The following is a 25,706-nucleotide window of genomic DNA, read 5'->3' as shown; positions in this document are numbered from 1 at the left end:
GCTGAAAGCCTGTATCGGCAGTTGATGATGACTCGATCAAGCTCAGAAGGAGTCATCCCTCTCCAACCGTCGATTCCACGGAAAACCAGGGTACGTTCCGAGTGTTGAACGCTTCCCATTTCCCCATACTTTGCGGCGTGATGTAACTTTCAATTCAGTCTCGCCGAACACCGTTCCCATGTCCCCATATCGGCAAAAACATATCAATTGACAACGATACCAAGTTCAGTATTTGTTCAAGGAGAGGAACTGTAAGGCAAACCCAAAAATGAACAAGGCAAAAAAATGGCAAACAAAACGAAGCATACGATCTTGAAAAAGGGACGACTTAATTCGATCTCGAGAAAGGACCACAAAGAGCGACGACGTGAAGTTCGTGTCAGGAAAATCAATAGCATCTGAGGTCGTGAAGAATGGGAATCGCCGTCCACCACTTCGGAGTTAACGACGGCATGAACCGCCATAGCACCCGCCGCCACTTTGGTCAGTGGAGACGGGAGGAGCATACGATTCATGCTCGTACGCCGGAGTAGGCCGGCTGGGGGCATTGTCATAGTACTGGCCCAACATATTGTACTGTTGCTTGCACTCATACAAACAACTTGATAGGGACGTTTGGACTGGCGTCGTGGTGGAGACGACAGTGGTCATCATCACGTCTGTTCTCGTGGATGTGATTACTGTCGATAGAGTGTGATCAACCGTCTTCGTCTACCCAACACCAAAGCAAGAGGTCAGCAGGAAGGGGTATCGGTGTTAAGCGTTAACGTGGCTTGCCTTATCCATGATTTCGGTGCTTATCCAGACCTTAGTGTACGTGGTTGGAACCACTTGAGTATACACCCGAGTGATGAAATCCGTCTCTGTTTGAGTTTTTTGGATTGTCTTTGTGTCAACCATTGTCTACGATAGAAACTTCCGTAAGGAAAGTCAGAAAGGCATTGCATACCAACTTCGCACCTTAGTCACGGTGTCAGTCATCAATTCGGTCATTGTGCTAGAGGGGACAGAAGGACTCAGACTGCTATGCAACGGGATAGTTTTATTACACGCACTTGACAACAGTCTTTGTGTTGTCGATAATATCGGTAGAGACATAGGTCCTCACATATGTGGTTGGTTGTAGGACAGTCTTGGTGTTGAAAATTGTCATGAAGTCTGTCTTAGTCTAGGGGGTACTATGAGCATCGGAAAAGCATGCAGTGGGGATATTTTACGTGCCACCGTATCAAACTGAGTTTTAACCTGAGTCATCGTGTCAGTGATGGTGTTCAACAGAGTGTGCTCAATGGTTTTGGTCTGTTTGTGTATTTCGCATCAGTAACTTTAGGTGCCGCAGGGCTTGCGATGCGCACCTTGTCGATGACTTCCGTAGAAACCAAAGTTTTCACATATGTTGTAGGCACCAAACTCGTGTAGACAACAGTCTTGGTCTCGACATCCGTCTGAGAGTGAAATCAGTCATCGAGCGGCCTAAGTAGGATCACGGGGACATACGACAGTAGCGGTCTGGGTCTTCGTCACACTGGTAGTATAGACGTTGGTCTGCGTCTCAGTAGCAGTCATCGTGTGCTCGATGAGTTTTGTCTGTAGCATTGAGCTATCAATGAAGGCTTTCTGAGTGCGTGGTGTGAGGGCCAACCTTGTCAATAATCTCAGTACTGGTCCAGATGCGCGTGGTGGGAACAAATTGAGTGTACGTCTGCATCTCGATCTCGGTCTTGGTTGCAGTATCTGTGACAGTCTCCGTTGTCGTTTGAACCATAGTTTTGGTCATGGTGTCGGTCACTGTCTCAGTAATCGTCTTGGTCTCTCCACCACCATAGTAGCATTTGGCGTTATAGTTGTAACCACCGTTGTTGCTAGCGCAACAGAGACGATAAACACCAGAGGATCTTCGAACGAAGTGAACTCACTTGACGATGAGCGTCGTCTGGGCATAGCATCCATTGCCTGTGTATGAGTACCAGCTTTCCTTCTGACACGACCCATCATTGCCTTTCTTATATCCGTATCCGCAATCCAGCGATTTATATCCACCAGACGTCATGACGCTGTACGGCATTTCAGACGTGTATTGGTACGACGGGTACTGAGGCATGTCCTTGGGTGGAGCAGGCGTCGACGAACTCATGATGGAAGACGTGGATGAAGGTACGGAAGTCTGAGAAGGGGAGGGCGATGTCACAGAGGGGCCAGGGGCAGCGGCCAGTGACATAGTGTCCGCAGGGACTGACGAGCCTCCAAGAACACCCTGCGCCCTTCCCAAAGTTGCAGAGGCAAGCAGAGCGGCGATGAAGTAGTTGTTGTACATTTCGGAACTCGTCAACGAGGCGGTGGGCTCTGTGCGTCTGGTTAACAATCCCTAACCGTTATCAAAACGGCGCGGCGATCTACGCTGCCTAGAACGAAATATGAAGTGGGCTAGAAGAAAAGAGAGAAGAACGAAGTAAATGCTGCTGAGAGCGTCCAATCAGCAACGGGGACAAGTCACTGTAAAGGCGAAGCATCCATAGCATTAAAAAGATGTTTATAATAGCTCTTGCTCAGCAATCATGATACTGCCACCTGGACGACCCTCATCCGTAGAGATCATGTCGCCAGGACAGTGCGGCCAAGAACGTCCCGGAGCACACAGGCCAGTCATGGAACCCATTAAGTTGTCGGTCGCGTTGAGTAGGGTACCGCAACAGCATTCATCACGAATCAGTAATCATCAAATCATTACTCTGGGTGAGTTCTTAGGCAGCATGCGAATCAAAGTGCCCATGAATCAGCAAGAAAAGTCGATCCTAAGTTGTACCATAAAATGCATCACGCGCTTCACCTCACAGAAGGCCACAGTTTCTGGAGCAGCGAGAGGCTAGGAGAGGCTATGGTTGCTGTTGAAGGTAGATCCATAAGTGGGTGTACACAGCCACAACCAAGAATGGAAAGTCCATTTCAAACTGAATAAGATCATGGTTCCCCGCGACTAGCAGACACTGCAACCCCTTTAGACAAACAAATGGGAAACATCACGATTGAGCCTCAATCAGTCGTCAATCAATGATAGTGATCCAGTACTCCAGAATCATTATATGTGCTGTGCCGTACCGTAACAGTGTGAACATCTATTTCAAAGGAGTGAAATGTTTTGGCGTGGTGAAGGTGCCCCAATCCTGACAAAGCAAGTTGGTAATGACCATATAAAGATGGAATGAAGCTTCACGTACGGAATGGCAATCGAGAAGGATTTTGAGGGCGTTGCGCGCCCGCACGCGAGTGATATCTTCTGGTTCTCTGGTAAGGTGTGTCTCTAATTGTGGCTTCTCGACGCCATACGGGTATGGAAGATACTGGGAATGAAGAAACTAGGTTTCGTGAAACTACACGGATGGGGAGGTTGCACTCACCTTATGTAGATATTCATACGCAACAAGAGTGAAACCGAATTGAGGACTGCTGCGAATAACACGAGCGGGACCTCCTTTAAATAGGGCTTTGAATCCTTCTTCGCGGACTAGGGAACGGGGTATGATCATCAATCCACATTCAGGGGGAATTAACTCACAGATCTTCGCAGCTGCGTCAGTTAAGCCTTTATAAGTTGATTGCCCTTTTCTGGTCTCGACCTGGAGCCGAGTCTTGATGACGTCTGCGGGAGTTGTCAAATATGCCGCAGGCATGCCTCTGAAAAGTTGTGAGATACATTATTCATAATGTTTCCATTGCACACTGACGCAATAGCTGCCGAAGCAAGTGTCTCTCCAAACGACAGCTTCTTGCCGTTATATCCTTCATGAAACAGATCCTTCTTCAGGTGCGAGTAGGCAGGGAAGTAAATGGCTGAGAAAGGAATATCGCGGAGCAAGCATGCGGAAGCACCCTTATAGAGACCAATCAAACCAAGCTGCTTCACGATGTGGATCGCCCCTCTTGGGGGAGTTCCTTCGGCCTTTGCGGCTTCACCTTGAATTTGAAGGCGAATTTTTCTGGTAGAACAAACGCGTGAGAGAATGGCAATCTACATGCAGGAGAAACGAACACTATCTCCAGAGGGTTTGTGAAGATCTGTAATTATATGATCAGTACTGCCCAAAGTCTCAACTTTCAAGGAAGTCGCACGTACAACTTGACATCCACCGGCAGAACCACCTGCAACCAGCTCCCAACTTAGCTTGATTCGTCCCGTTTCCGGATCAGTGGCATATCCCCGAACGAGATCGTTGACAGTCAACTTGATGGCTTTTTCCGGGGCAACTCCCTGGATTCACGCAAGATAACGTTATGACCCAGAAAGTCCGAGAACATGTCGTCCGTACAATCAATTGCGGGCCGATGCCTCTATAGAACCCAAAAAAGCCCTCGTTTCGCCAGACTTTCTGAACGCAGTCGAGACTATTCTTGTACAACAGTTGCCCGACAACGTTGCTGCGCTGGTTTTGCATCCGAGTCTGATTGTATACCATGAGACGACCATTCAGCTCCCTTGAAACGTGTCGCATTCACAACGGTACCTTGACGAGGTCAATAGGATAAACCATTGTAGCACCAGTCGATCCGGCAATACCCCCTAACATGAAGTTGTATACAGAATGTGCCAAACCTTGTAAGATTGTCTGATGTTGCTTTGGATCATGCACAGTTGCTACAGCCGTTGCCTGGCCAGGCAGGGCATTCCATCTTGGATCGAGCAAAGATGCAAAATCGATGAGGGCAAGCCGCTTACGACCAGCGCCGGCAAAATGGAAGATAATGGATGCCTCCATAGGGGTAAAGAGGGAATATCGGGTGGAGGATGCGCAATGATTAAGGAAGTCCTCTATGTCTATGCGACCATCCTTGGATTTGGCAGTTGCTTCGCGAATAATGCGCTCCAGGATATCCATTGCTAATTGTTAGCCGGAGGATTAGGCGATGCATCGCGATGAAATGAAAGTGTCGAACATACAGCGAATGACATTGTGGAAAGCGCCGACTTCCGAATAGGAAACCCCAACTCCGGGGTTCAAAGTGACCAGCGTGGGAAGGCGTTCGATTATTTGGTCAGAGAGCTTATGCCCAGCGAGTTCCTAGATGTAAAGAGCGCATAAGCCAGGTGCTCTGAAACCAGGTCTAACGTACCAATATGATGCGCTTGAAATCGTCTGGTCCGATGAAACCATCCTGATTCTTATCCAGGTACTTAAATGCCTGACGAAGACGTTCGCCTTGCAAACCCTTCATGAGCTGTGTAAATTCGTTGTCTGGAAGAGGAAATCAAAGTATAACTATCGGGACGAGAACACCACCCCCAAAGGCTTACATCCAAGAACATGATTCCCTCCCCGTTTCCCCAAGTGCAAACTGAGCCAATCACTATCAAAGCTAAACGGTATGCAGTCTGGGCCAATATTCGCAGAGAAGACATTTTTGAACTCGTCAGCAGATATGGTGCCCGAACCATCACTGAACAGGAAAACATCAGTAAACGATGCCACCAGATGGAAGGCCCTCTGCAAAAAAACTTACACGTCAAAATATTCGAATGCGATCCAGTACTCAGCATCTGGACGTTTGAGGGTGGTCTCAAAAAGGAAGAAGTCATCCCAGCTCACACGGCCGGTTTGGCTACGGTCAGCGACCTTGAAGAGGATACCGAACTGCTGTCGGCTGATACGCGTAAGATCGTCTTTAGGCACAATGGCGTTTACGAACGAGTCCTGATCGAGGAATCTGCGCAAGTTCCAACATAATGTCAATGGCAAATATGGCTAATTATGAACTGGACGCTTACTTCGAGCCATTCTCCTCTTTTGCATACTTTTCAAAGGTCCGCCTCCACTTGGCAGTCTCTTGTTCCGGTTTGGCCAACGCCTGCCTCACAGATGATAGCGCAGACTTAGCGGGAAGGGCCACAGGTGATTGAGGTGTGCCATCATCGCACAGGACAGGCCTCGGCAAAGGGAAGACCATTATAGCTTCAAACCAAAGCCTGGTCAACGCCCCAAAACACGCTACTCAAGCACTGAAGAAGATGACGTCCACCGAACAGCTCAGATGAAAATGAGCCCGGGAACGGAAACAAAAGCCTCAATCACCAAATATAGTATTCAGCGCCGTACAATTCGAATTCGCGGAACATACAATATTGCGACGGAGAATGGATTGTGTATTAAATAATAGTCGGCATAACGGTACCTGCTTTCTCGGACTGAAGGCAGAATCAGTCTACAGCCATTTGCATCCCACAATCTGTTACGCGCCATGAGGTGCGTCGAATTATAAAACGGAGCCGCACAAGCAGCGCGCGTCCTATGACGGAAACGAAACGTCCCGATCACCCACCATCAACTCTCTCGATGGCCGAAACGACACACAGTACATATCCTTATTGGGCGCGACCGCCCTGACGAAGTGGAAGCTCGCATCGCAGGGCAGCGGTTCGCCAAGAGCAGTTTCTGCTCGCTATCATGTGTTCAAAAGGAGAAACAGTGTTATCGTCAATATAAACGAAATCAAAGTGTGTAGACTCTGCTGCTCACCCGTCGAATATCAGCCTCGGCTTTGTCTCGTTCCGATTCGCGAGTGAAGCAATGACAATGCACAAGTGGCATCACATCATATGTGGAATTGAACCCATCTTCATTCTTAATCGCAGATAAACACCCACGGAAGGCATCGAGGAATTCGAGTGCCATTCCAGGAAGATTCATAACAAAATGGCCAATGTACCTTCGGGGTAGGACATCGACAGGGAGGGAACCTGGTAGATTATGGTTTCGGCGGTGCCGAGATTCTCTTTCCAGTTGTTTAGGGGTCTTGAAGGGACCATTTAGACCAGGGAAAGGAGTATGCCATGATTCACGAGCGATCCTTCTGATGAATTCTCTTCCATCTTCACATGAGACTCGAACTCTGGCGGCGACCTTCAGAGTTGAACACTGAGAAAATTTCCTCAAGCATCTAGAAAAATGTACCTTATTACCCTCCGCATTTGCCTGCATATATTTAGCACTGTTTGGGTTCAAGTCATTCCCAAACACGGCGCAACCCTTTTTCGCCGCGGGGATTGAAAATGGCCCCACTCCAGCGAAGACGTCTGCGATAACATCTGAGCCATCGAAGGAGGATACTAGCCGCTCATGCTCAGAATGTAACCGAGAATTCCAGTAGACTTGGGAGAAATCAAACTTGAACCGACAATTTGATTCATGCTGGCCACCGTTTTAGCTAGCCGATCGAACGCACAAGAAAAGCTCATACCACTTCAACGACATAGTCAGGTTCGCCCGCGAGGAGTTCCATCTTGAAGAAACGAAACTCATTATCGATAGTTTCAAGCTTGTTGACTACAGTTTTGACTCCTTTGTTCTTCTATTACAATTATGAGTAATCTGCCAAAAGAAATGACACAAGAGTGCTCACATCAAGAACAATTTGGCCTATATGGTACTTCCAAGGCAAATATAGTTCTTTCAAGTTAAAATGCGCTGTAGTCGAGAACCAGCGGTTAAATAACTCAAATATCAGGTCAAGTAGACATACCAAGATGCCCGGTCAATGTGAAAGACGTCGGGTGTCGCCACTGAGAGCATCGGGGAGTATAGAGTGAAGAATCTCGTCTTAGAGATGGAAGCTTTAATTTTTGGAAAGAAAAAGGTTCTTCAACTAACCAGCCGTCCAATAATCATAATCAAAAACTACTTGATGCTCGTGATAACTCTCGGCTTCTGATTCAATATAGTGACGAATGTCCTGCGGAAACATCTCTGCTGCTCATCAACTGCATGTCCCAACATCAATCCATGCGTACCACAGACCTATACTTGATTCCTTGAGTAAAATGAGCCTCTTTTTCTCGTCGGTTTGATCATGCAGTATCGACTTTGTTCTTGGAACGTCCAATACGTATCTAACTAGAGCCTTGTTAAGAGCAACCGATCACAAGGGAAGATTAGGACATGCTTTTTCATAGGTTCTTTCCTAGCGAATGTTCCACATTTCTCTGATGCCACTCGAACAGCAAGGACGGGCAACAAAAGGGTGAACTTGGAGCGGTCCAAGGGAGCGGATGGATCCAATCGGCAGATCGGAGGAGAAAGATCAAAAGATCTCATGTGAAGGAAGCGGCCCAGTCTGATAATCCTGCACGAAAAACAACTGTCAGGACCCCCCAGAACCCTAAGCATTCAACCTCTAGCGTCAGACAATCGCTTGACACGTGACCTTGGTTGAATTCCAAAAAAAAAAAAAAAAAAAAAGAATCCAAAAGTGACTCAGGCGGGATCGATTGAATGCTGAAAAGTTTCTTTCAACCGACCTCACGCTGCTGTCATCCACTACGCTGTTACTTGCCTCGATCTGGTACTAGAGCATACACCACATCTATAATGTTGTCCGATCTTGAACTTCTCAAAGCGTCTATCCCTGGCATCTCCGCCAAACTGCGCGAACTGCGGGCTCAGAATGCCGACGAAGCATTTATCAGCGAGCAGCAACAAAAACTGGCTGACACCAATAGACGGATAGCTGCTCTATTGAAAGGATCTGGGGAAAATGACTCTAAGAAGGCAAAAATTACGTTGAAGACACCCAAAGTAGGGATGAACATCAGAAATTGTCTCTTCTGGTCCTCGATCAATGAAGCGATCTGCTTGGCCTAGGGTACACGAGACTGGACGCCCATCGAGATGTCAATACGAGAACATATTTTCAGCACTCTTACCCGTGTATTCAAAGCGCATGGAGGGTGCACTATTGACACTCCCGTCTTCGAACTCCGGGAGATCCTTGCTGGGAAATACGGTGAAGATAGCAAACTCATCTATGACCTACAAGATCAAGGCGGAGAATTATGTAGCCTTCGGTACGATCTTACCGTGGGTACCCCTTCGAGTAAAGGTCTGACTCCTTGCGTCTGACATGTCGCACCGAATTGGTTGGATAGGTTCCATTTGCACGCTTCCTCGCCATGAACAGCGCTCAATATCCAGCAATAAAGCGCTACCACATTGCTAAGGTCTACCGACGAGACGCGCCAGCAATGACGAAAGGTCGCATGCGAGAATTCTATCAATGCGTGAGTGTCTCTGCAAGCTATTTTGCGTCTATTCAGTCCCGTACAACCCCTGCAGGACTTCGATATCGCAGGATCATTTGACCCGATGCTTCCTGACTCGGAAGTCTTGGTGATTTTATGTGAAGCCTTGACGGCTCTTGAGGTTGGGGATTACACAGTCAAGGTAATGGCGCCACTGCTTAGCCTCCCAGATCTCTCTGATACACTTTTAATTAGATTAACCACCGAAAGATCCTTGATGGGATATTCGAAGTGTGTGGTGTGCCCGCAGAGAAGATACGGACGATTTCGTCTGCTGTGGACAAACTGGACAAGGTTTGTACACTTTCTTTGTCTTCCCTCAGCCGAAAATCCGAAAGATATGCAGCTACCATGGTCCGAAGTGAAGCGGGAAATGACAGAGGACAAAGGCCTGGATCCAGTAGTGGCGGACCAAATCGGAGAGTTTGTCAAGCTGAAAGGTAGGGTACGGATGGATGCCGGTTATTGATAGCCCTAACAAATGCTTAAGGCGGCTCTGAGCTCGTCCAGACGCTCGAATCGTCACGATTGGCACAGAACAGGTCGGCACAGGCAGGGATAGCAGACATGAAGCTTCTTTTTAGTTACCTTGATGTGTTTGGCATAACAAGCAAGGTGACTGGCGTCTCTTATGCATGTTCCGCATCTTTGCTGAAGTCCTTCCGGAGATGTCATTTGACATGAGCCTGGCCCGAGGTTTAGACTACTACACGGGTTTAATCTATGAAGCAGTGGTCGAGGGCTCCGCACCACCACCACTCACTGACGCCACAACCACAACGAACACTAATGCCGACACTGCCATGAAAACCATCATTTCCAAATCGAAATTGAAAAAGTCCATTGCCACTGCCTCTTCGGGTGAAGACCCCCAAAATAATGCCGAAGAGGAGGAGATCGATGAGTCCCAGGTTGGCGTTGGCTCTATTGCCGCTGGTGGGAGGTACGACGAGCTTGTGGGGATGTTCATGGGCGCAGGGTCAAGTGATCCTAAAAAGAAAGAGAAAGGTATTCCGTGTGTTGGCGTGAGCGTAGGTGTGGAGCGTGTATTTTCTATTCTAATGGCGAAGGAGAAAGAGAAGGCTGCCCAAGGGGGTTTCAGAGGTGTGGGGAGGAAGAGTGCGACAGAAGTATACGTGATGAGCGTGGGGGGTGGACTGTTGATAGAACGGATGGAAATTGTGAAGGAGCTGTGGGCAGCAGGGATCAAAGTGAGTGAGATGTCCACCACGACCAATTTTGACAGCTCATTCTTGTCCATCCAAAGGCTGAATTCGCGTACAAGGTAAAACCAAAGCTTCCAAAGCAGTTTGAAACTGTCGACAAGGAACAAATACCCTTCGTTGTCATCATCGGTGGGGATGAGATCAAGGAAGGAACTGTGCGTGTGAAGGAGCAAAAAGGCAAAGAGGCTTCCACGGGCGAGGGGGAAAAGATTCCAAGAACAGAGATGGTCAGATGGCTCAAGGAGAAAATCGTGGGGGTGTAGGTGCAGTTCGACCCTGGGCTTTTGCTTGACGAAAATCTCTTCGTTCCGTGAACATGACAAACCAGGCACAGCAGGTCAATAGGGAAAGCGCGATACCATGACAATGTAATTCCAGAGTGGGGGATAAAGTGATGCTTCTCCAAAGGACAAGTGAGGGGTTAAGAACATAACAAGTATAAGTAGACGGAATATGATAAAACATGTAGAGGATCCAGCAGTAGGGTCTTAGAAAGGTGGCTCGCGCGGCTCAAAAGCGGAATCACACTACGAAGGCGGCAGACGCACCTCTAATTGAGGATTGAAGTTGCTTAATTTAGCCTTTCACATTCGGTCAACAATTCCATTCCTCAGAGGCATCTCCGGTTGAACAAGTTCCACTGAACCCGCAACCTGTCACGTCTGATAGACGCTGGTTCGTGAGTGAATCGGAATTTATAATGAGACCACAGTGTTGGCGATCTGATCGGGCTCGCGAAAATCAAGTCATTATTTTTGAGTCAGGAGCATGAAGGCCTACAAAGGTTATGGAAATGAATCGCAGTAGGACGTAGCGCTAGCGGTGTGAGGGAAGAAAACTTGGAAGAATACCGGACGCCAGACGCAGCAAGGGGCGAGGGGACTATGCGTTCTTGTGCCTTTCCGTTGCCGTGAGATGCACGATGCGCATTGAGGCCCGGGCTATGTGTTTGATAAGGTGTAATGATGACGGGGCCGCCAGATCGCCAGGCCCATTGGCAGAAAGGACTCTGATTATCACCGCCCCTCAGCATTACCGAATAATCCTTCGGGTGTGCAAGGTATGTACGAGTGACGCTAGCATCTCGGCCACCAGCGGAGCATCAGGGCAGGGAATGAACCCCGTCGAACCCTCACGTCACAGCGGGGGGGAAGGTACAATTCCCATTATTGACCAACCAGCCACCAGGAACCACGCCAGGTGTCCCCTCGTCAATTTTGATTTCGATGGAGATGGGAATTAGCTTTGCAAGCTGCAAAGCCCTGCCCCCAGGAAACCCTCGAAAGAGCAAATTGAAAAACTACAATGGATGCTCATTTGAAGAGATAAATTCCCGGCGCAATACGAATCCCCCCAGGCGCTTTTCTTTGTCTCATAATAGAGGGTATCGCGGCCGTGCAAGTCGGTCCCTTGAACCTGGGAATCCCGTAACGAAAATTAGTAAACAGAAACCCAGGGAAAGTAGATCCGAACGCAAGCTAAGTTACTAACTACCTTTCTTTCCAGGTAGATACATTCGTGTGGGATGGACAGTTAAGTTTCACGATGCTTTGGTGGTGTCTGTATCCGAAGAGCTCGAGTCGAGTAGTGGGGTAGTGGAGAACATGGCAACCATGAAAACATCAACCAAATACTCTATAGAATGCTGACACCCCCGGGCCCCATTTGAGTGGCAGATTACGTTTCATCTCGCCATGGAGCAATGGCTCCAATCACGTAAGATGTGCGCAGTGCGCAGCGTTAGATGAAAGCCGAACGTCTCTATCGCCGTATGACAAACATACATTGCTGAAAAATCTCCGAAAGGAGTTCAAGGTGCGGCGAAGGTCAATTTGATCACAGCATTGAGGGAACGTGCCTGAGTGTAAATAGAAGGTGAAGCGGCGGCGGTGCAGTGCAAAGCCCGCATAATGTATTGACATTCCTTCAATACATTAGCTCCCTTTTCGCGTAGTTGCTTGGCCTAGCCGAGCACGTGAAGGGATTCCAGGTATGGCAATCCGCTATTCAGCGGATACAACTCGCCATCGACTTACTGGTGATTTTGCTCGACGCACGTCTGTGCGTATTTTTATGTATAGCGAATGTATTAAAAAATCGATTGCCCAAGCACGCGTACCTAAGGAAGAATTGTCTGGGGATTTCCCACGACAGTCCTTCCAACATAACCAACTGTACTAAATGCGTGAGCACTAGAGACAGCCTTATAGTACACACACATTCCCCTGGAGAGATCAATCGATCAGAGAAGGATGTTCGATTAACAGCAAATTATATCACCGCATATATCCCGCATGAATCCTCCGCAGCGACTTGCTGGCGGCTTCCACAGTTTCTACATACACAGGCTGGTTAAGGGATTTACAATTTCCCTCAGGACGTAGGCAAGACCGCAGCCTCTATATAATATGGTCGAAACCCCTTGGAGGGCTCCGTTCGATCAATTCCGAGCGTGGGTTTCTTTTGGGGAACCTCCCCCAATGATTAAAACTCGAATCAATCCCAGAGACGCATAGATCAGGGTTCCATTGAGGTTGAGGCGCTGGGATTTTTTTTTCTGCAGCTGCTGCAGGGACTCCCCATCCTGTCCTTATCTGTTGTCATTTCACAAGGTGTATTTGCACCATTCGTTGGGAACTGGATACCATGCGAACTTACAAGACCCTTTATAATTCAACAACAATTCAAAAGTGTTTTAGGCACGCCTCTGCATGCGATCCTCAAAAGTGATATCATAATTCAGAAAATCAAGACAGCTCAATAGTGAGTCTGAGATGGGAGACGATCGCACTGGGGAATTCGTGGGGCACTAGTGGATCTAATCGTGTGATCATGAGTTGTTGTGGATCCTCGTCAAGGAGTGGCTATGCGTAAATACAGTAGTGATTTGTATCCTCGGGGTTGGTAGTCTCAGGCCCGTTGCCATATCCTTCACCGGAACGCTCTTGACAAATCGAGTATCTCATATCGCTCAGTGAGATCATGTCCATCAGGGACTGCTGATCGATTGGACAAATTGTCCTCTCTCATGAGGTGGTCATTCAAAATACTGGTCTCAGCTGGGTTTCACCGAATCAATCGCCAAAAGAAGTCCGGAATACGCGTAATGTTGATTGCTGCCAGCCGAGAGTGAAAGGAAGAATGATCCCTACATAGAATTACAAGTAAAAAGTGGAGGAGGGGTAAGCAGCGGAGAGAAAGGTCAAGAAACACGAGATCAGTCGACAGAACCGTGCATCGAAAAGAGTTCGAAACGAGATGAAGAGGTATGTATGTTGATCACTTGATCTTGATGAGCTCTACCTCGAATTTGAGGGTCGCATTGCCAGGAATAACCGGTGGGTATCCTCGCGCTCCATATGCCTATCAAATGTAACGATCGTTCGGTTTAGCCTATGAACAGATCTTGTGCTATGGGGTACGAACGTAATCAGGTGAGCAGGTTAAGATGGCTTTTTCACCCAGGGAGAGTTGAGGAACGCCTGTGGAATCCTGAGATTCAGCCCAGGTTTCGAGAGATAGAGTGATAGCAAAAAAAGTGTACCTTCGTCCCAACCCTTGATGACCCTTCCCTTCCCGATCACAGTCTCAAAGGGGTCACCACGATCGCGCGAGCTGTCGAACTGGAGCCGCGGGTGAGACAGTGTCCACCTCGACCACGATGATATGCATCTCACCTTACTCCCGTCCAGAAGAGTGCCGACATAGTGGATCACTACTGTGTCTATGTGTGATGAAGATAAAGAAGATGTTGACGTGGTATTTCGAATACGAAGGAGCAATCGATCATTAAAATAAGTACAGAAGTTTCGAAAGTTCAGAGCTCAGAGGCTGGGAGCAAGGAGACAATTCTAACCTCCAGCTTTAGGGAAGTTCTATGAGACATGGCATGATGGGTGAGAGTCAGAGGGAGCTAGATATCGGAGAGCTCTGCTTGTGGCCCGATCAGTGCCTGTAACTAACCTTGCCATCACCAGGTGAAAGTCGGGTAATTTCGACACCCATAATGTGGCGGATCGAATGTACAGAGATGAAAGTTAGCAAAAGTTCACTAAGAAGAGGGGGAGTTACGGCGTCAGGAGGGGGAGAGACAGGCCCAAGGTCAGATTTTTATGGCGCTATCGAGCCCTGATTGAGCCCATCCAACGGAATCAGATGGCAAGGGAGATCGATCACACGTGACTCAATCTGATAGTCATTTTCGTCTCATCCTCGTCTCCTACTTCGAAGATGTTTCGCAGGGATAAATAAGAACCCTGACCTCCCCTCATCCGAGATTTCCCCAAAATGAGATCGAGAACATGAAAGTTGATTCTCAGGTGAAACGTGTTGTCCCACTACTTGAGAATTGCCTGATCTGAGAGAATCGCCACTTCAATTCTGCTATATGTCCCAATTCAGAGAGGCATTGGGCGAATTTCAAGAAGCTAATGTTTGAAAGGGGAAGAAGGGAAATTATTTTGCGTGGAGGGGCCCTATTAGACTACTTAATTGGACTCGCCCTCATCCAAGAGGCGGATAATGAAAACCGTCAGGCCCCCCTCCCTCCTTCATTGACTCAGGAGGCTCGAAATGGCTATTAGAAAACAAGAATCCAGGGAATTTTCTCCGTATACACTAATTAAAGCTGCATCCGGGAGAGGAAGATCGATCTGGCCACCACGTGGGAGCGTGATTGAGGAATCACCTTGTTGTCGGTTACGATGGGGTGAAAGATGCACTGCGACCGCGCGTGCCATATCCACTTTGTTTGTTGCGGGTGGCTGTTTGTGGCTGATGATAGAACAGAGCGGAGTGGCGCGCGATTCTTCAAATCTGGGGGACCGCTCGTGCGGTCAGCTCGTCTGCCGCTAAGGAAGTACGTGCGTTGCAAGCCTGAAACGAGTGGCCTCACTTATCACTTCTTAGCAGACACGTAATGTACCCGTTGTGGAAGTTTTACATCACAATCTTGTGCGGCTCTGGCGATGCATTCTGAGAGGGTCGCTAATGGCGATTTGTGACTGGGACCAGTCAGTAGGGATATGTAAAGACCCCTCGGTGGCTTGAGCGACTGGGCGTGAATGTAATCATCGTGCGTTCGAGGCCGTGCGTTCGAGACATAACGGGATGGAACCGGTCGGAGCCGCAAGGCCACCGAATCTTCAGTCACGTGTTCAGCTGCGCTTGTCGAAATTGCATTCAATGACAAGTTCAACAGTAGTTGGCCCCTTGATGGCCCCTCGTCGCAATTCAGTCAATAGTAATGCTACAGGTGTACACGTCTCCAATCAGCATTGGTATTTCCGGGCACGCGAACTGAGGCTGGTCTTTGGCGACAAGGGTCACTTTATCGGGGGCTATCCCTCCTTCCCAGGCTACTTGTATTCCAACACTGCGATTGAAGGGCCTGCCCTGCAAACCAATCTCCTTTAATACTATTGTCCACTGAAGGAGGCAGGCTCTTCTTCACCACAACCTCAACGCCCCTTAGTTACCCAATCACCTGTTGAAGTACCCCAAAGCTTAAAATACCCACTGCCATCTTCCCAATCCTCTCTTTTGTCATCATGGCTATGCTATCGTACAGCAAGCGTAATTCCAGCCTCCCTCCGGAGATATGGACTATGGTATTCCAACTCGCAACTGAAGACGATCGATTCTTTGATACCCCGGTACATGTTGGACATGGTGTACGCGACGCGGTCTCACTTCGCGACCCTTTTCACATCCCAACCAATCAGCCCTCAAACAGCATCCAAGCCTTCTCCGAGAACCTTCGGACGAAAAAAGCCATCGCAGCAGTATGTAGAGACTGGAGGAAGCACAGCTACACGCTCCTCTTTCGCCATATTGTCATTCGACGCGTTAGGCAACTCGAACTCCTTTTGGATGTTCTTGATCAGAGTCGTTCCAAATCTGCGTCGAGATTCGCGGCTTGCGGTCTGGGATGGTGGGTAACGCACATCAAGTTCCACTCGTTCCAGGGCGTACTCGAGTCACACATCAGACGACTTGTCACCTGTTGTCCTCGTCTCCAAGTGTTCATTGATGCGGCCCCATACGGTTTTCGTGAAGTAGCTAATGGTTACATTTTCCGATCTCTCCAGCCCAACTCCTCCATCAAGTCATTGGAATGGGTTTTTGGGGGACCGGACATACAGCTTCTTCAAGAGTTCCCAACCATTATGAATAATTTACTCTCTATTCGCTGTATGACTTTCCAATTTGCTGCTGATTCTTCCCTTCACACTTCCCTCACCTTCTCTTGTCTGAAAAATCTCGAACTTTTCCTTTCACCCGAAACGTTCCTGCCTTCGTTCTTCTCACCGAACAAGCGAGCTTCCCTTCCCTCACGCATCTCACCCTCCGAACTCCCACGGGTAGAACTAGTGTCTCCGCAGAAGGCATCCGAGCTCTTATTTCGTTTCTTGAAAAGTTTGGAGCGCAGCTTAAGGTCCTTACATTGCGCATCTGCCCTGGCGATGATATGTCATGGGACGACTTTGCGGAGAACGCTCAGCTCGACGACCTTGAGGAACCGACTTCGGATAGGATAAGCATCCCTCGGATTCTTGCGTTGTGTCCTAATGTGGATGACATAATCTTTTCGTCACGTTGGCTCGGTGTCCATCGGGACGGGCGATTTTCACCCTCTTCGTACAGCCACCAACCTACAGGTCGTCGTTATTCAGGCTGGAGACACCCTAATGTCAAGCGAATTGGGTTATACGATGTAGGCCTGAGCGCCGATGGATTCTCTACGGGATTGGCTCACCGACCATGCAACTGCACACCTCCGCTGCACGCTCCCGATCTCCCCTTAGGCACTATTATCCATGGGAGAGTCCGCATTCGCGTGGTAGAGCACTCCGTGATGGGATTGACGAATCTATGCCAATGTTACCCAACATGACGCGCCGACAGTGCATAATCGACCACGAGCTTAGCATCCTCATCGGATCGATCCCCCCTGTCCGCGACGCGTACCCCTCTAAGGAACCGCGACGATCTTTCCCGGGTCTACAATCTATCCACTTACTCGACGCGGATCCTACCGAGATGTTTGACTCCGACGCACCCTTCGACGATCTCCCCTTTTCCCGTGGATCTTCTCCTCCCACACGCTCGCGATCGCCTGGTCCACTCTCGTTGTATTCTCGTGTGAGGGATGTGCCTGTAACGCTTGACGAACGTACATTCTGGCGGGCATGGAGCGCTCGGTGTTCTAACAAAAATGTCAAACTGGTGGATGGTGATGGGAAGATTGTGTCGAGATACAAGGCGAATGGGGATGTAATGGGTGGTGGTGGTGGTGGACACTACTACAACGGCAACTATCCTGCTGGAGGGGGAGAGGCAGATGATGATTTTTCTGTCAGTGGAAGAGTGGGGAGGGCTTTGATGAGAACACTTTCGGGTGGAAGAGATTCTGATGATGGTCGGAGGGTAGATGGTATTTTGGACTGGATTAGGAACTTTAGCTGATGGTGGTGTTGAATTGAACCTTGCCTCTTTTTCTTTCTTTCTTGTGCACGCTGGTTATCCTTCGCACTCACGTTGACTGTATGGCTGGACTGATTTCAAGCTCCTTTTCGCTCATTAATTGCCCATTTTTCGGTTGATCATTCCTTTTCATACCCTTTGCGCATTCCACTCTCCTTCTGACTCGGTTTCTCCGGTCATTCCCCAATCTTACTTTACGATCAGCACACGAATTCCCCCTTTCTGTCTTGATCTTGTCCTCCCCCTCGTCGTGAATTATTCATGTTATGGCTGTTCGGTAATTCACTGTGATCGCAGACGTCCGTCTGTCCGAGCCAACGCTGCCAGAGACAAATGTCCCTGGAGTTTATCTCTCGTCTAAACTGAAATTGTAAAAGCCCGATTGTTTCTTGGGAATCAATTGGCACAACAATTGAGCAGCACAACGCCAGGGCATATGCATTCATAGGGTGCGTACAGTAAAAGGAAGAATGGTAATGATCCATGCATATGACGAACTAGAGTAGCACATGTTTTTGCGGAATAGTTATTGCACGACAAGGAGTTGCCCCCCGCCACTCCTGTTCGGCAATCATAATGGGGGAAGAATAAACTACTCCTCATCTTCATCGCCACCTTCCTCTTTCGCAGCAGCTTGCTTGGCACGCTTCCGCTTAACACGGCCGGGTCGACCTCCACCAAATGGAGAAGTGAGAGCAAAGTCAATGTGCTGCGCAAAATGGTTCCAGTCAAAACGGTGGGATCATCGCAAAGACTAAAAAGGGACTTCATACCTTCGCCGAGTCAAGGCGAACGATGAATGAAGGGATGTTGACCATCTGTTTACCAACTCTAAGGGATGTTAAACAACAATCAGTACAACTTGTCAATGGATCATTGAGCGGGCAGTTATCCTCACCGAATGTGACGATGGCGGATTAAGACACGGGCATGATGAATACTCTTCGCCAAACCACTCTTGAACACCAGAGTTTGTAATCTGCGCTCCAAGAAATCTTCGATCTTAAGAGCGAGCACGTAATCGAGACGCATGCGGCTCTCGTCCAGTACACCGATACGGACCAGTCGACGAATCAAAGCGTTGCCTTCGAAGAGACGCTTAGCGTCTTTGGCATCGAGCTTGAGGAGCTCACGAGCGGCACGACGAATTTTTGATAGGGTAAGGGCGATACGCCAGATTTCGCGCTTGCTGCGAAGACCATACTCGCCGGCAAGCTGAAGGTTGTGGACAATGATGCACGGAACAAGACGAAAAAAGCCGAGTATGCAGAGAATGGCACAAACAAGATGTTGACGTTATACGCATGCACGCGAAATGAAGGGTTCGGACTTTAGTACTTCTTGAGGCAATACTGCAGATGCAAAATGCAAACCTTGAGTTCGTAGTCGAGGCGAGTGGCCTCGTAAGGTCGTTGAGGAACCTTATAACTGAGAGACTGTCAGTCCGGACTTGTCAAATTATTCCAGCAGGATGAACAATAACTAACGTCTTCGAGTAATTCCTCGGGGCCCTTAAAGCATTCAAAAGAGAGACGTTAGAAGCTGCAAAGCTGAGTATGAGATCGCAGGTCCTGGTCGTCGCACCTTGGCATCTTGACGAGGTGAAAGCGTAGAAGGGAATTATTTTGCTTCCGGATTCCAAAATCAGCCGAAAGTAGCACAGCCAACTGCACAGTATCTCTGCTCTCGGTATTCCCCGCCAATCAATTCCTTCCAAACGCTAAGGTAAAGGTTTCATCGTCCTCGTCAATTGGGATATTTTTTTAAGTCTTAGAACTAGGTCCTCAAGATGCCACACTCATACGGTTATCGCGCACGTACGCGCCGCCTGTTCAAGCGCGGGTTCAAAGGTTGGTAACTTGCAGCCGTATGCACAAATATGCGAAATTCTAAAGCAGTGTCGCAGAGCATGGACCTATCAAAATGTCGACGTACCTCACCACCTACCGCAAGGGTGATCTTGTTGATATTAAGACAAATTCGGCTCAACAGAAGGGCATGCCCCACAAGTACTACCATGGGTAAGTGTCAGCTTAGCTGTCATTCTACCAAATGGTCCCTCTCATGCATGCATGCTCCGCATTTTAACAGTCACACGGGTGTTGTGTTCAATATAACACCATCAGCTGTTGGTGTCATCGTGAACAAGATTGTCGGCAATCGATACATTGAGAAGCGAATCAGCGTTCGGGTTGAGCACGTTAAACACTCCAGGTCAAGAGAGGAGTTTGTAAACCGTGTGAAGGAGAACGAAAAGAAGAGGGCTGAGGCCAGGAAGAATGGCGAGACGAGTAAGTTGGCAATTCCCCGATTCTTTTACTCCGTTAAATTTGATTGTTCTGATGACACTCGGTCTTTACCCTTCACAGAGAAACTTATACTCAAGCGTATACCTGCCCAACCCCGCACTGCTCATATCGTGTCAGGCGTCGACAACCTCCCACAGACAATCGTTCCTCTCCGCTACGAGACGACTATCTAAATTCTCCTTTCATTGGCATTCGATCCCCTTTCCATTATCTCTTGTATGTTTCACTCATGTCGAATATGATTGACAGCATGCCCTTCCGAACCAAATGGATCATCTTCAACGAGAGTTGTCAGATACTAGATCTAAATCAGAGTTACGCTCCAGCATTTTCCTGCCTTAAGCCTGCGCGTTCAATTTGAAGCTGCGTTAGATGCCCATTTTATGTAATCTTTTCTGCGAATTAGAAATTGCTCTGAAATGCTATTAGTCATACCCATCGTGGTGGACCGGCGGGTCTAGAGTACAGTTAACGTTATCTAAGTACATCAGGGGGCTCATTCCCGCAACCATGCAGTCCTCCGGGATTTCTTTTCTTTCTTAGCTTCCTTCCACCGTGCCTAATGGGAAGAGAGTGAGTAAGGTGGGCGACGTGAGCTTAACGTGTTCCCGATGAAAACAAAATTATTATAAGACGCACAATATCAGCCTTGGTTGGTTTCCTCTTCTGATTTGGATTCTCCCCTACCACCTCTGCTTCTTCGGCTGCCCGTTTCTTCGCTGCGTCTCTTTCTGCCACCTCTTTCTGCCACGCCTCGACGTCAAAATACGCCTCGCTCATGCGCTTTGCGCGTTCGTACTCGGAGACATGGGATGGATCTCGTGCTGAGGCGCCTGCAAATTTCCCAGTGCGTGCGGAGAACTTGGCGGTGAATGAAGGGACGATGGATGTGGACGAGGCAGATGGGCCGGCGTATGCAAGGGAAGGATCAAGGAATGCCAATTCGGGGTCTATTCCGCCGAGGGCATCAGATGTGGGAGCGGCAGGCTTTGCAGAGGAACTGGGTTGGGATGGTGGGGGCTGAGAAGATGGTGCAGATGTTGATGCTTCGGGAGTCCGGGCTAGAAACACGAGGCAGAGCAGCAGATCGATAAATAAGAAACTCGGATGGTCTGAAACACTGGTACGTACTTTTCGTATCTTCCTTGGTATCAGGTTGCGCTGGGGCTAATGGATTCACCCAAGTTGTCGTATTCGTGGAGGTATTATAGAAATAGTAAGCGCCATGTGCGGGAGAATATATCGCGTGCCATGGTGACTTAAGTATGAACACCAATACGTTGAAAAGTTAGCACTCTGAGGAACTCAGTAGACAGGAGAGGATATTACATCTTGAGCCTCCGAAGGCTTGGACGGGGTTTGTTCCGCTTGTGAATCACCTCCTTTCTCTGAAGACTGATCCCTTTCCGGTGAGCCATCTTGCACGAGTTCCGGTTCCGGGACTCCGAGGGCCTTGTCTTCACCATCCGCGTCTGTGGGCGGTAACTCTTTGGGAGATTCTGACATGGGTTTTATATTCCGTACATAACGGTGAGTCATGTGGATGCCATTTACTGCAATTCAACGGCGCTTAGGTACATGTACTTTGTCTTATTGTTTCCCTGCCTTCACATGGAGACCTACCATATATCCCTTCCATAGGCCCCTCAACTGTAGAATCGTCATACAATATGCCAGAGTTCATAACATACGCCACACTCGGGTTTTAGTCAGGTCTGGGCAGCTAGAGCTTGCATACCACGCTGCAACTCAAGGGACTCCACCCCGATCATGCCAACTAGACGATCTTACCATGTACTGATGAACCCTTCATGTACACTCAGATGTCAACATGTCGGGGGACCTGCCACGCACGGACGCGGCTGCGGGGCACAAGAACACAAGAACAACAAGCTCTAGCTAAGCTGCTGCTGCTGCTGCTGTAGATGATTGGGGCTTGCCGCAGATCGATCGCGGAACCTCGCCCATCTTTTTTGGATTAATATTCATCCCTGAGGGCAAATCATACCACTAAACCCCTAACAGTGTCTCATCGCCAAAGTTTATTTTGGATCCAAGCACACTACAACGTGTTTTCCTTCTCATAGGATTTTGTGGCTTCAACATGAATAGCCTAATCCGCACACACTTTGCACACATCAGCTGGCACATGCCTTTACGTGCTCGAAGATGATTATCGCACTAGAAGCGGAACGCTAATGCTACAACATACCACATGGAACAATGACACATCACCACCGCTATCCTTGCACAAAATAAGACTAGGATAATGTGTGTTGAACATTATTAACAATAGAATAGTATTGTAAAATGCGCAGGGAAAATTCAGTGATTAGAAAATGACTACATTTCCACATCCATGGATGTTGTCTCTTTTAATTGTTTGGGTCTCACAGTAGGGTCTACCCATGGCTCGCTCCACTTCGGGAACACTCGCTTGTAGAGGTTGAGGCAGATAGTATCCATCTGAAAGATGGGTTGATCAAAGTGGGCTTTGAAGTAGCCGTGTGTGCCCAATGATTCAGTGATATGACCAGTTCGTCCGTACTTGGTGTAAAGCTGAACAGGGGAGAAGTATTTGACGTCCTCTTTTGGAGGGAGGATGGTCAATAGCATTCAATCTATGGGATTCGATAAAGCTTACCAGGATAGAAGAACATGTATCGTATGGTCGCGGTTTTCTTGTGAACTTTGTACGGATGCCCAGTTAGGATAATGCGTTTAGCAATTATTCGCTTTGGATCTGCGTTAATGAAAGAGCCAGTCGCAACGAGTTTGGGTGCTGGTCACAGCGTATAGCTTCAGCCGGCAACAGAGCGCTGAACAGTGAAGAATTGCTTACCTTGTGGGTCCGCATCTTCCCTCAGCAGGGTACAGCTCTGCTTGCCAAACCCAATTGGTCCAAATATGCTGGCGACAGTAGCATGGCTATGCCTGAGGTACCTCTCAAACTTGTATAACCCATTGCCTTTCCCTGTACGATGCTCGCTATAAATGGGGTTGACCCGATACCGACGGGCGCCAACGCAGAGAACAAGGGGGTCTTTTGAGCGCACAGATCCTGTGTACTCAGTGTTGCGTTGGATTGAGAAGTGTCCGACGGAATATTTGTGTTCATATTTGAAGAGCCCGAAGATAATCAGAGGGAGAGCTGACGAAGGCGATGATTGTGAGGTGTATAGGGATCGCGGTACATTCTTTATGTACACAATCACCCTTGTGCCAGGCTAACCAGAGCGTCAGTAAGTGTGAAAGAACTAGTGAAACAAAGGTCCTCACCGCCACACCCTCCTCCGCCGCTTTCCGTCGCACGCTCTTCTCGATCCTCTTGTAGTCTTCCAGCATGAAGATCCGAGCGTAATCTAACGGCAAGTTCTCGAAAGGATCCCAGGGGCTCGTACGGAAGGATCGCAATCCACGGTAACGAGCGAATCGCTGCCGAGCAGGGATATCCTTAGGTGTGTTAATTTCATCCGGGAACTCCAAATCGGTCTCGTCCTCCTTCTGACGAGCACGAGATTCTGCTTGTGCTTTCCGCCACGATTCAAGCCTGGATTTCGTCTCGTTGACATGTAATAGCGAAAGGGTACGAGGACTTACTGTCGTTCCTCCTCGGCTGCATCAAGATCCTCAAATGCGCCACGTTTGCCTTCATCCAGGGCAATGTCTTCCATTTCTTCCTCTTCATTGAACTGAGGAGCCTCCGTCGGTTCGTCCTCCATGACCTCGTCCTCATTACCATCCTTGCTATTTTCATCCTCGCTTTCCCATTCTTCCACATCGTTTTCATCATCTTCGTGGACAATCCAGGCCGCTTGGTAAGAGCTAGTTCCCTTGGGGACTCTAACTTTCTTAACACCTTTCCTAACAGAATCTTCAGTCTGAGCTGCGACGCCACCATTCATTTCTTCTTCGGTGGGCCAAGTCTGCTCATTTTGCATCGTATCGGGTTCCATCCGAGAAACAAGGGAATCAGCATCATCTACGTCCTCATCTTCATCCATGCCAGATTTGGATGAACGCTGCGCGAGGATTGTCAGTTCCGATGACACTTCAGGCTCCTGGGAGTTTGTAGTCGCCTTCTTCCCGCGCTGAGTGGAGGCTGAGGCATCCACGACCTAAAAGCAAAACATGATCAATCGATCAACCCAGACCACTACAAACAAATGGCACACTTTGTCAATCTGGAAGTCGCCATAATTGGGAATATGTATCAAACGATTAGCAGAAAGTGGTGCACCTCGGATGGTCCCAATTACACTCAGAGTCCCGCGTGGCTCCCCGTCATCGTGTTCGGCTGCACCTGTCTCTTGCAAATTTGGCTCCCAGGATAGTGAAGGGATGCTGGAGCCATACCCTTCATTGGCATCCGCAACAAGCCACATTCGGCCATCTCGCCACCTCGCGTTCGCTGGCAGACCCTCGCATAGACTGCGGAGCGCATTGAGGCATTCATTCTGGTTGAGGGAAGACAATAAAGAATTTTCAGAGGGAACGCAGGCGGGACCAAGGTCGTGTACGCGGTGCTGAGATGGGAAGAAGTATTGAATAAAAGAAAGGAGGGATTTTATAACGAGGGAACGGTCCTTCTTGAAGGATGACGAGGGTGTTGTGGACGAGGACTGTTCGGGCACAATGAGTCTTCTACAATTTTGAACGAATAGGCGGGTGTAAAGGAAAACTCTTACTGACATCGGCGGCAACAGTTACAATTGTGGGCAAGCCCTGCGCTTGCAAGCTTCGAAGTAGCGTGTCACCCCAATCATCCACTTCGACTTGGGTCGACAGGACAAAAATAACGTAGTCAGCAGCCTTGGTCGCGTCGAGTGCGGCGTAGAATGAGTGGTATGGTAGGAGTAAGGTTTGAAGGGACGTTTTGAATCGAGGAATTCTTGGGGGACATGTTAGCGACTAACAAGGGAATCAACGTCGGATGCTTTACTTCACTTTCCACAAGCCAGTTTGCGGTATTTCTCCGAGGATTTCCTCCCCCAAGTCCAATGGGCTCAATAAGGCAGTCAAAACCCCCACAGCATTGACATCCTCGCACAAAGGGATGATTGCTACCACTCTGGGAGCCGCATCGGGACCAGAAAAAACCCGACCCGCCTCAACAATCTCAGCTCGTTTTTTCGCTTGCAAATGTTTTGACTGGATGCGTCGGTCCGCGCGGAGCTGCGCTGCGGCACTCTGAGGGTTTTGCGACGCTTTGGCAGATTGGCGTACAGCCCGGCCTGAGGGTAGAAATCCAAAAAAGGTAAGAATAATGCAATGAAGGCGAATTGGTTGTGTAGACACACAGAGGGCTATTACCTTTCGATAAAGCCTTGAGCTGACCCTTCGTTTTATGTCGTGATTTAAAAGATTTGTTTTGCTAACGCACAAGAAAAAATTCAGGGGAATAGCATTGAAGCTCTATCGCACCCCCCGTACCTGCTTGAGAGTTGGTCGATGATGGTGATGTGGAACTGACATGATGGCTCCAAGTCGACCTTTTTGAATAACTGCTTTGAATGGACTAGTTGCAAATTCAAATCACATGTCAAATCCTCGAGCGCCTAGCGCTTGCTGGAGGCAACCACGCTTCACCTGTTGGAAGGACAACCTCGAGCATGTATTTAC

The 25,706-nt window shown here is 48.6% G+C and overlaps 10 protein-coding genes across 10 annotated transcripts; 3 read left to right on the top strand and 7 right to left on the bottom strand.

The window, feature by feature from the left end:
* Window positions 1-190: 190 nt before the first annotated feature.
* EI90DRAFT_3067322 (uncharacterized protein) lies at window positions 191-2,531 on the bottom strand. The gene is made up of 9 exons (XM_039061016.1): window positions 1,917-2,531; window positions 1,643-1,862; window positions 1,498-1,587; window positions 1,356-1,445; window positions 1,222-1,299; window positions 1,056-1,168; window positions 961-997; window positions 778-903; window positions 191-711 (listed from the first exon to the last, which is right to left on the bottom strand). Exons 1-9 carry the CDS (start codon window positions 2,312-2,314, stop codon window positions 442-444), a joined length of 1,422 nt encoding a protein of 473 aa, XP_038913652.1. The 5' UTR covers window positions 2,315-2,531; the 3' UTR covers window positions 191-441.
* Window positions 2,532-3,113: 582 nt separating this feature from the next.
* On the bottom strand, window positions 3,114-5,937 carry EI90DRAFT_3126925 (uncharacterized protein; the record flags this gene model as incomplete). Its single annotated transcript, XM_039063961.1, has 14 exons — window positions 3,114-3,161; window positions 3,216-3,338; window positions 3,396-3,502; window positions 3,554-3,672; window positions 3,723-3,974; window positions 4,028-4,053; window positions 4,112-4,246; window positions 4,305-4,436; window positions 4,500-4,873; window positions 4,934-5,054; window positions 5,107-5,228; window positions 5,288-5,430; window positions 5,494-5,697; window positions 5,759-5,937. 14 exons carry the CDS (start codon window positions 5,935-5,937, stop codon window positions 3,114-3,116), a joined length of 2,085 nt encoding a protein of 694 aa, XP_038913651.1.
* Window positions 5,938-6,276: 339 nt separating this feature from the next.
* EI90DRAFT_3146304 (Met-10+ like-protein-domain-containing protein) lies at window positions 6,277-8,081 on the bottom strand (the record flags this gene model as incomplete). The annotated part of the gene is made up of 9 exons (XM_039065399.1): window positions 6,277-6,429; window positions 6,507-6,890; window positions 6,942-7,178; window positions 7,228-7,338; window positions 7,390-7,454; window positions 7,510-7,581; window positions 7,638-7,736; window positions 7,785-7,880; window positions 7,910-8,081. The coding sequence occupies 9 exons, from the start codon at window positions 8,079-8,081 to the stop codon at window positions 6,277-6,279; spliced, it is 1,389 nt and encodes a 462-aa protein (XP_038913650.1).
* Window positions 8,082-8,354: 273 nt separating this feature from the next.
* EI90DRAFT_3126923 (uncharacterized protein) lies at window positions 8,355-10,553 on the top strand (the record flags this gene model as incomplete). The annotated part of the gene is made up of 9 exons (XM_039063960.1): window positions 8,355-8,561; window positions 8,628-8,843; window positions 8,912-9,043; window positions 9,099-9,206; window positions 9,260-9,358; window positions 9,411-9,504; window positions 9,555-9,679; window positions 9,733-10,275; window positions 10,332-10,553. The coding sequence occupies 9 exons, from the start codon at window positions 8,355-8,357 to the stop codon at window positions 10,551-10,553; spliced, it is 1,746 nt and encodes a 581-aa protein (XP_038913649.1).
* Window positions 10,554-13,569: 3,016 nt separating this feature from the next.
* Window positions 13,570-14,295, bottom strand: EI90DRAFT_3146302 (peptidyl-prolyl cis-trans isomerase; the record flags this gene model as incomplete). The annotated part of the gene is made up of 6 exons (XM_039065398.1): window positions 13,570-13,653; window positions 13,717-13,772; window positions 13,835-13,913; window positions 13,968-14,014; window positions 14,147-14,165; window positions 14,254-14,295. The coding sequence occupies 6 exons, from the start codon at window positions 14,293-14,295 to the stop codon at window positions 13,570-13,572; spliced, it is 327 nt and encodes a 108-aa protein (XP_038913648.1).
* A 1,760-nt stretch (window positions 14,296-16,055) lies between these two features.
* On the top strand, window positions 16,056-17,822 carry EI90DRAFT_3067310 (uncharacterized protein). The gene is made up of 3 exons (XM_039061015.1): window positions 16,056-16,576; window positions 16,612-16,995; window positions 17,097-17,822. The coding sequence occupies exons 1-3, from the start codon at window positions 16,458-16,460 to the stop codon at window positions 17,755-17,757; spliced, it is 1,164 nt and encodes a 387-aa protein (XP_038913647.1). The 5' UTR covers window positions 16,056-16,457; the 3' UTR covers window positions 17,758-17,822.
* Window positions 17,823-18,362: 540 nt separating this feature from the next.
* EI90DRAFT_3067309 (ribosomal protein S9) lies at window positions 18,363-19,367 on the bottom strand (the record flags this gene model as incomplete). Its single annotated transcript, XM_039061014.1, has 5 exons — window positions 18,363-18,484; window positions 18,549-18,606; window positions 18,674-18,990; window positions 19,149-19,203; window positions 19,360-19,367. The coding sequence occupies 5 exons, from the start codon at window positions 19,365-19,367 to the stop codon at window positions 18,368-18,370; spliced, it is 555 nt and encodes a 184-aa protein (XP_038913646.1). The 3' UTR covers window positions 18,363-18,367.
* Window positions 19,368-19,475: 108 nt separating this feature from the next.
* On the top strand, window positions 19,476-20,518 carry EI90DRAFT_3067307 (ribosomal protein L21e-domain-containing protein). Its single transcript, XM_039061013.1, has 5 exons — window positions 19,476-19,500; window positions 19,556-19,625; window positions 19,682-19,796; window positions 19,867-20,066; window positions 20,145-20,518. Exons 2-5 carry the CDS (start codon window positions 19,565-19,567, stop codon window positions 20,255-20,257), a joined length of 489 nt encoding a protein of 162 aa, XP_038913645.1. The 5' UTR covers window positions 19,476-19,500; window positions 19,556-19,564; the 3' UTR covers window positions 20,258-20,518.
* Window positions 20,482-21,613, bottom strand: EI90DRAFT_3067306 (uncharacterized protein). Its single transcript, XM_039061012.1, has 4 exons — window positions 21,414-21,613; window positions 21,216-21,342; window positions 20,724-21,145; window positions 20,482-20,643 (listed from the first exon to the last, which is right to left on the bottom strand). Exons 1-4 carry the CDS (start codon window positions 21,588-21,590, stop codon window positions 20,581-20,583), a joined length of 789 nt encoding a protein of 262 aa, XP_038913644.1. The 5' UTR covers window positions 21,591-21,613; the 3' UTR covers window positions 20,482-20,580.
* A 704-nt stretch (window positions 21,614-22,317) lies between these two features.
* EI90DRAFT_3067300 (uncharacterized protein) lies at window positions 22,318-25,687 on the bottom strand. Its single transcript, XM_039061011.1, has 11 exons — window positions 25,604-25,687; window positions 25,518-25,559; window positions 25,398-25,458; window positions 25,027-25,318; window positions 24,777-24,975; window positions 24,260-24,706; window positions 23,685-24,202; window positions 23,364-23,634; window positions 22,927-23,311; window positions 22,729-22,866; window positions 22,318-22,672 (listed from the first exon to the last, which is right to left on the bottom strand). The coding sequence occupies exons 2-11, from the start codon at window positions 25,557-25,559 to the stop codon at window positions 22,428-22,430; spliced, it is 2,598 nt and encodes an 865-aa protein (XP_038913643.1). The 5' UTR covers window positions 25,604-25,687; the 3' UTR covers window positions 22,318-22,427.
* Between the last annotated feature and the right edge of the window lie 19 nt (window positions 25,688-25,706).

The sequence above is a fragment of the Cantharellus anzutake genome (assembly GCF_015039405.1).
Source record: "Cantharellus anzutake strain C23 chromosome Unknown EI90scaffold_40, whole genome shotgun sequence".
In the NCBI taxonomy this organism is placed as follows: domain Eukaryota; kingdom Fungi; phylum Basidiomycota; class Agaricomycetes; order Cantharellales; family Hydnaceae; genus Cantharellus; species Cantharellus anzutake.
The sequence above is the reverse complement of the archived record's forward strand: the minus strand, read 5'-3'. Positions and strand labels throughout refer to the sequence as shown.

Excerpts from the sequence above, each read along its gene's own strand:
- EI90DRAFT_3067300 (XM_039061011.1), bottom strand. The coding sequence starts at position 25,559 with ATGTCAGTTCCACATCACCATCATCGACCAACTCTCAAGCAG. Across the intron at positions 24,707-24,776 it reads TTGTAACTGTTGCCGCCGAT|TCCTCGTCCACAACACCCTC; the intron begins GTCAGTAAGAGT and ends GTGCCCGAACAG. Across the intron at positions 23,635-23,684 it reads GCAGCCGAGGAGGAACGACA|GCTTGAATCGTGGCGGAAAG; the intron begins GTAAGTCCTCGT and ends GACGAAATCCAG.
- EI90DRAFT_3067322 (XM_039061016.1), bottom strand. The coding sequence starts at position 2,314 with ATGTACAACAACTACTTCATCGCCGCTCTGCTTGCCTCTGCAACTTTG. Across the intron at positions 1,588-1,642 it reads GTACTGAGATTATTGACAAG|ACAAAACTCATCGAGCACAC; the intron begins GTTGGCCCTCAC and ends TCAATGCTACAG. Across the intron at positions 1,169-1,221 it reads AAACTCAGTTTGATACGGTG|ACTAAGACAGACTTCATGAC; the intron begins GCACGTAAAATA and ends AGTACCCCCTAG.
- EI90DRAFT_3067306 (XM_039061012.1), bottom strand. The coding sequence starts at position 21,590 with ATGTCAGAATCTCCCAAAGAGTTACCGCCCACAGACGCGGATGGTGAA. Across the intron at positions 21,146-21,215 it reads TACCAAGGAAGATACGAAAA|CCCGGACTCCCGAAGCATCA; the intron begins GTACGTACCAGT and ends TCGTGTTTCTAG. Across the intron at positions 20,644-20,723 it reads AACCAACCAAGGCTGATATT|GCACGGTGGAAGGAAGCTAA; the intron begins GTGCGTCTTATA and ends TCTTCCCATTAG.
- EI90DRAFT_3067307 (XM_039061013.1), top strand. The coding sequence starts at position 19,565 with ATGCCACACTCATACGGTTATCGCGCACGTACGCGCCGCCTGTTCAAG. Across the intron at positions 19,797-19,866 it reads CCCCACAAGTACTACCATGG|TCACACGGGTGTTGTGTTCA; the intron begins GTAAGTGTCAGC and ends GCATTTTAACAG. Across the intron at positions 20,067-20,144 it reads CAGGAAGAATGGCGAGACGA|AGAAACTTATACTCAAGCGT; the intron begins GTAAGTTGGCAA and ends TACCCTTCACAG.
- EI90DRAFT_3067310 (XM_039061015.1), top strand. The coding sequence starts at position 16,458 with ATGAATAATTTACTCTCTATTCGCTGTATGACTTTCCAATTTGCTGCT. Across the intron at positions 16,577-16,611 it reads CTTTTCCTTTCACCCGAAAC|CTTCCCTTCCCTCACGCATC; the intron begins GTTCCTGCCTTC and ends CGAACAAGCGAG. Across the intron at positions 16,996-17,096 it reads CCTAATGTCAAGCGAATTGG|GCACTATTATCCATGGGAGA; the intron begins GTTATACGATGT and ends ATCTCCCCTTAG.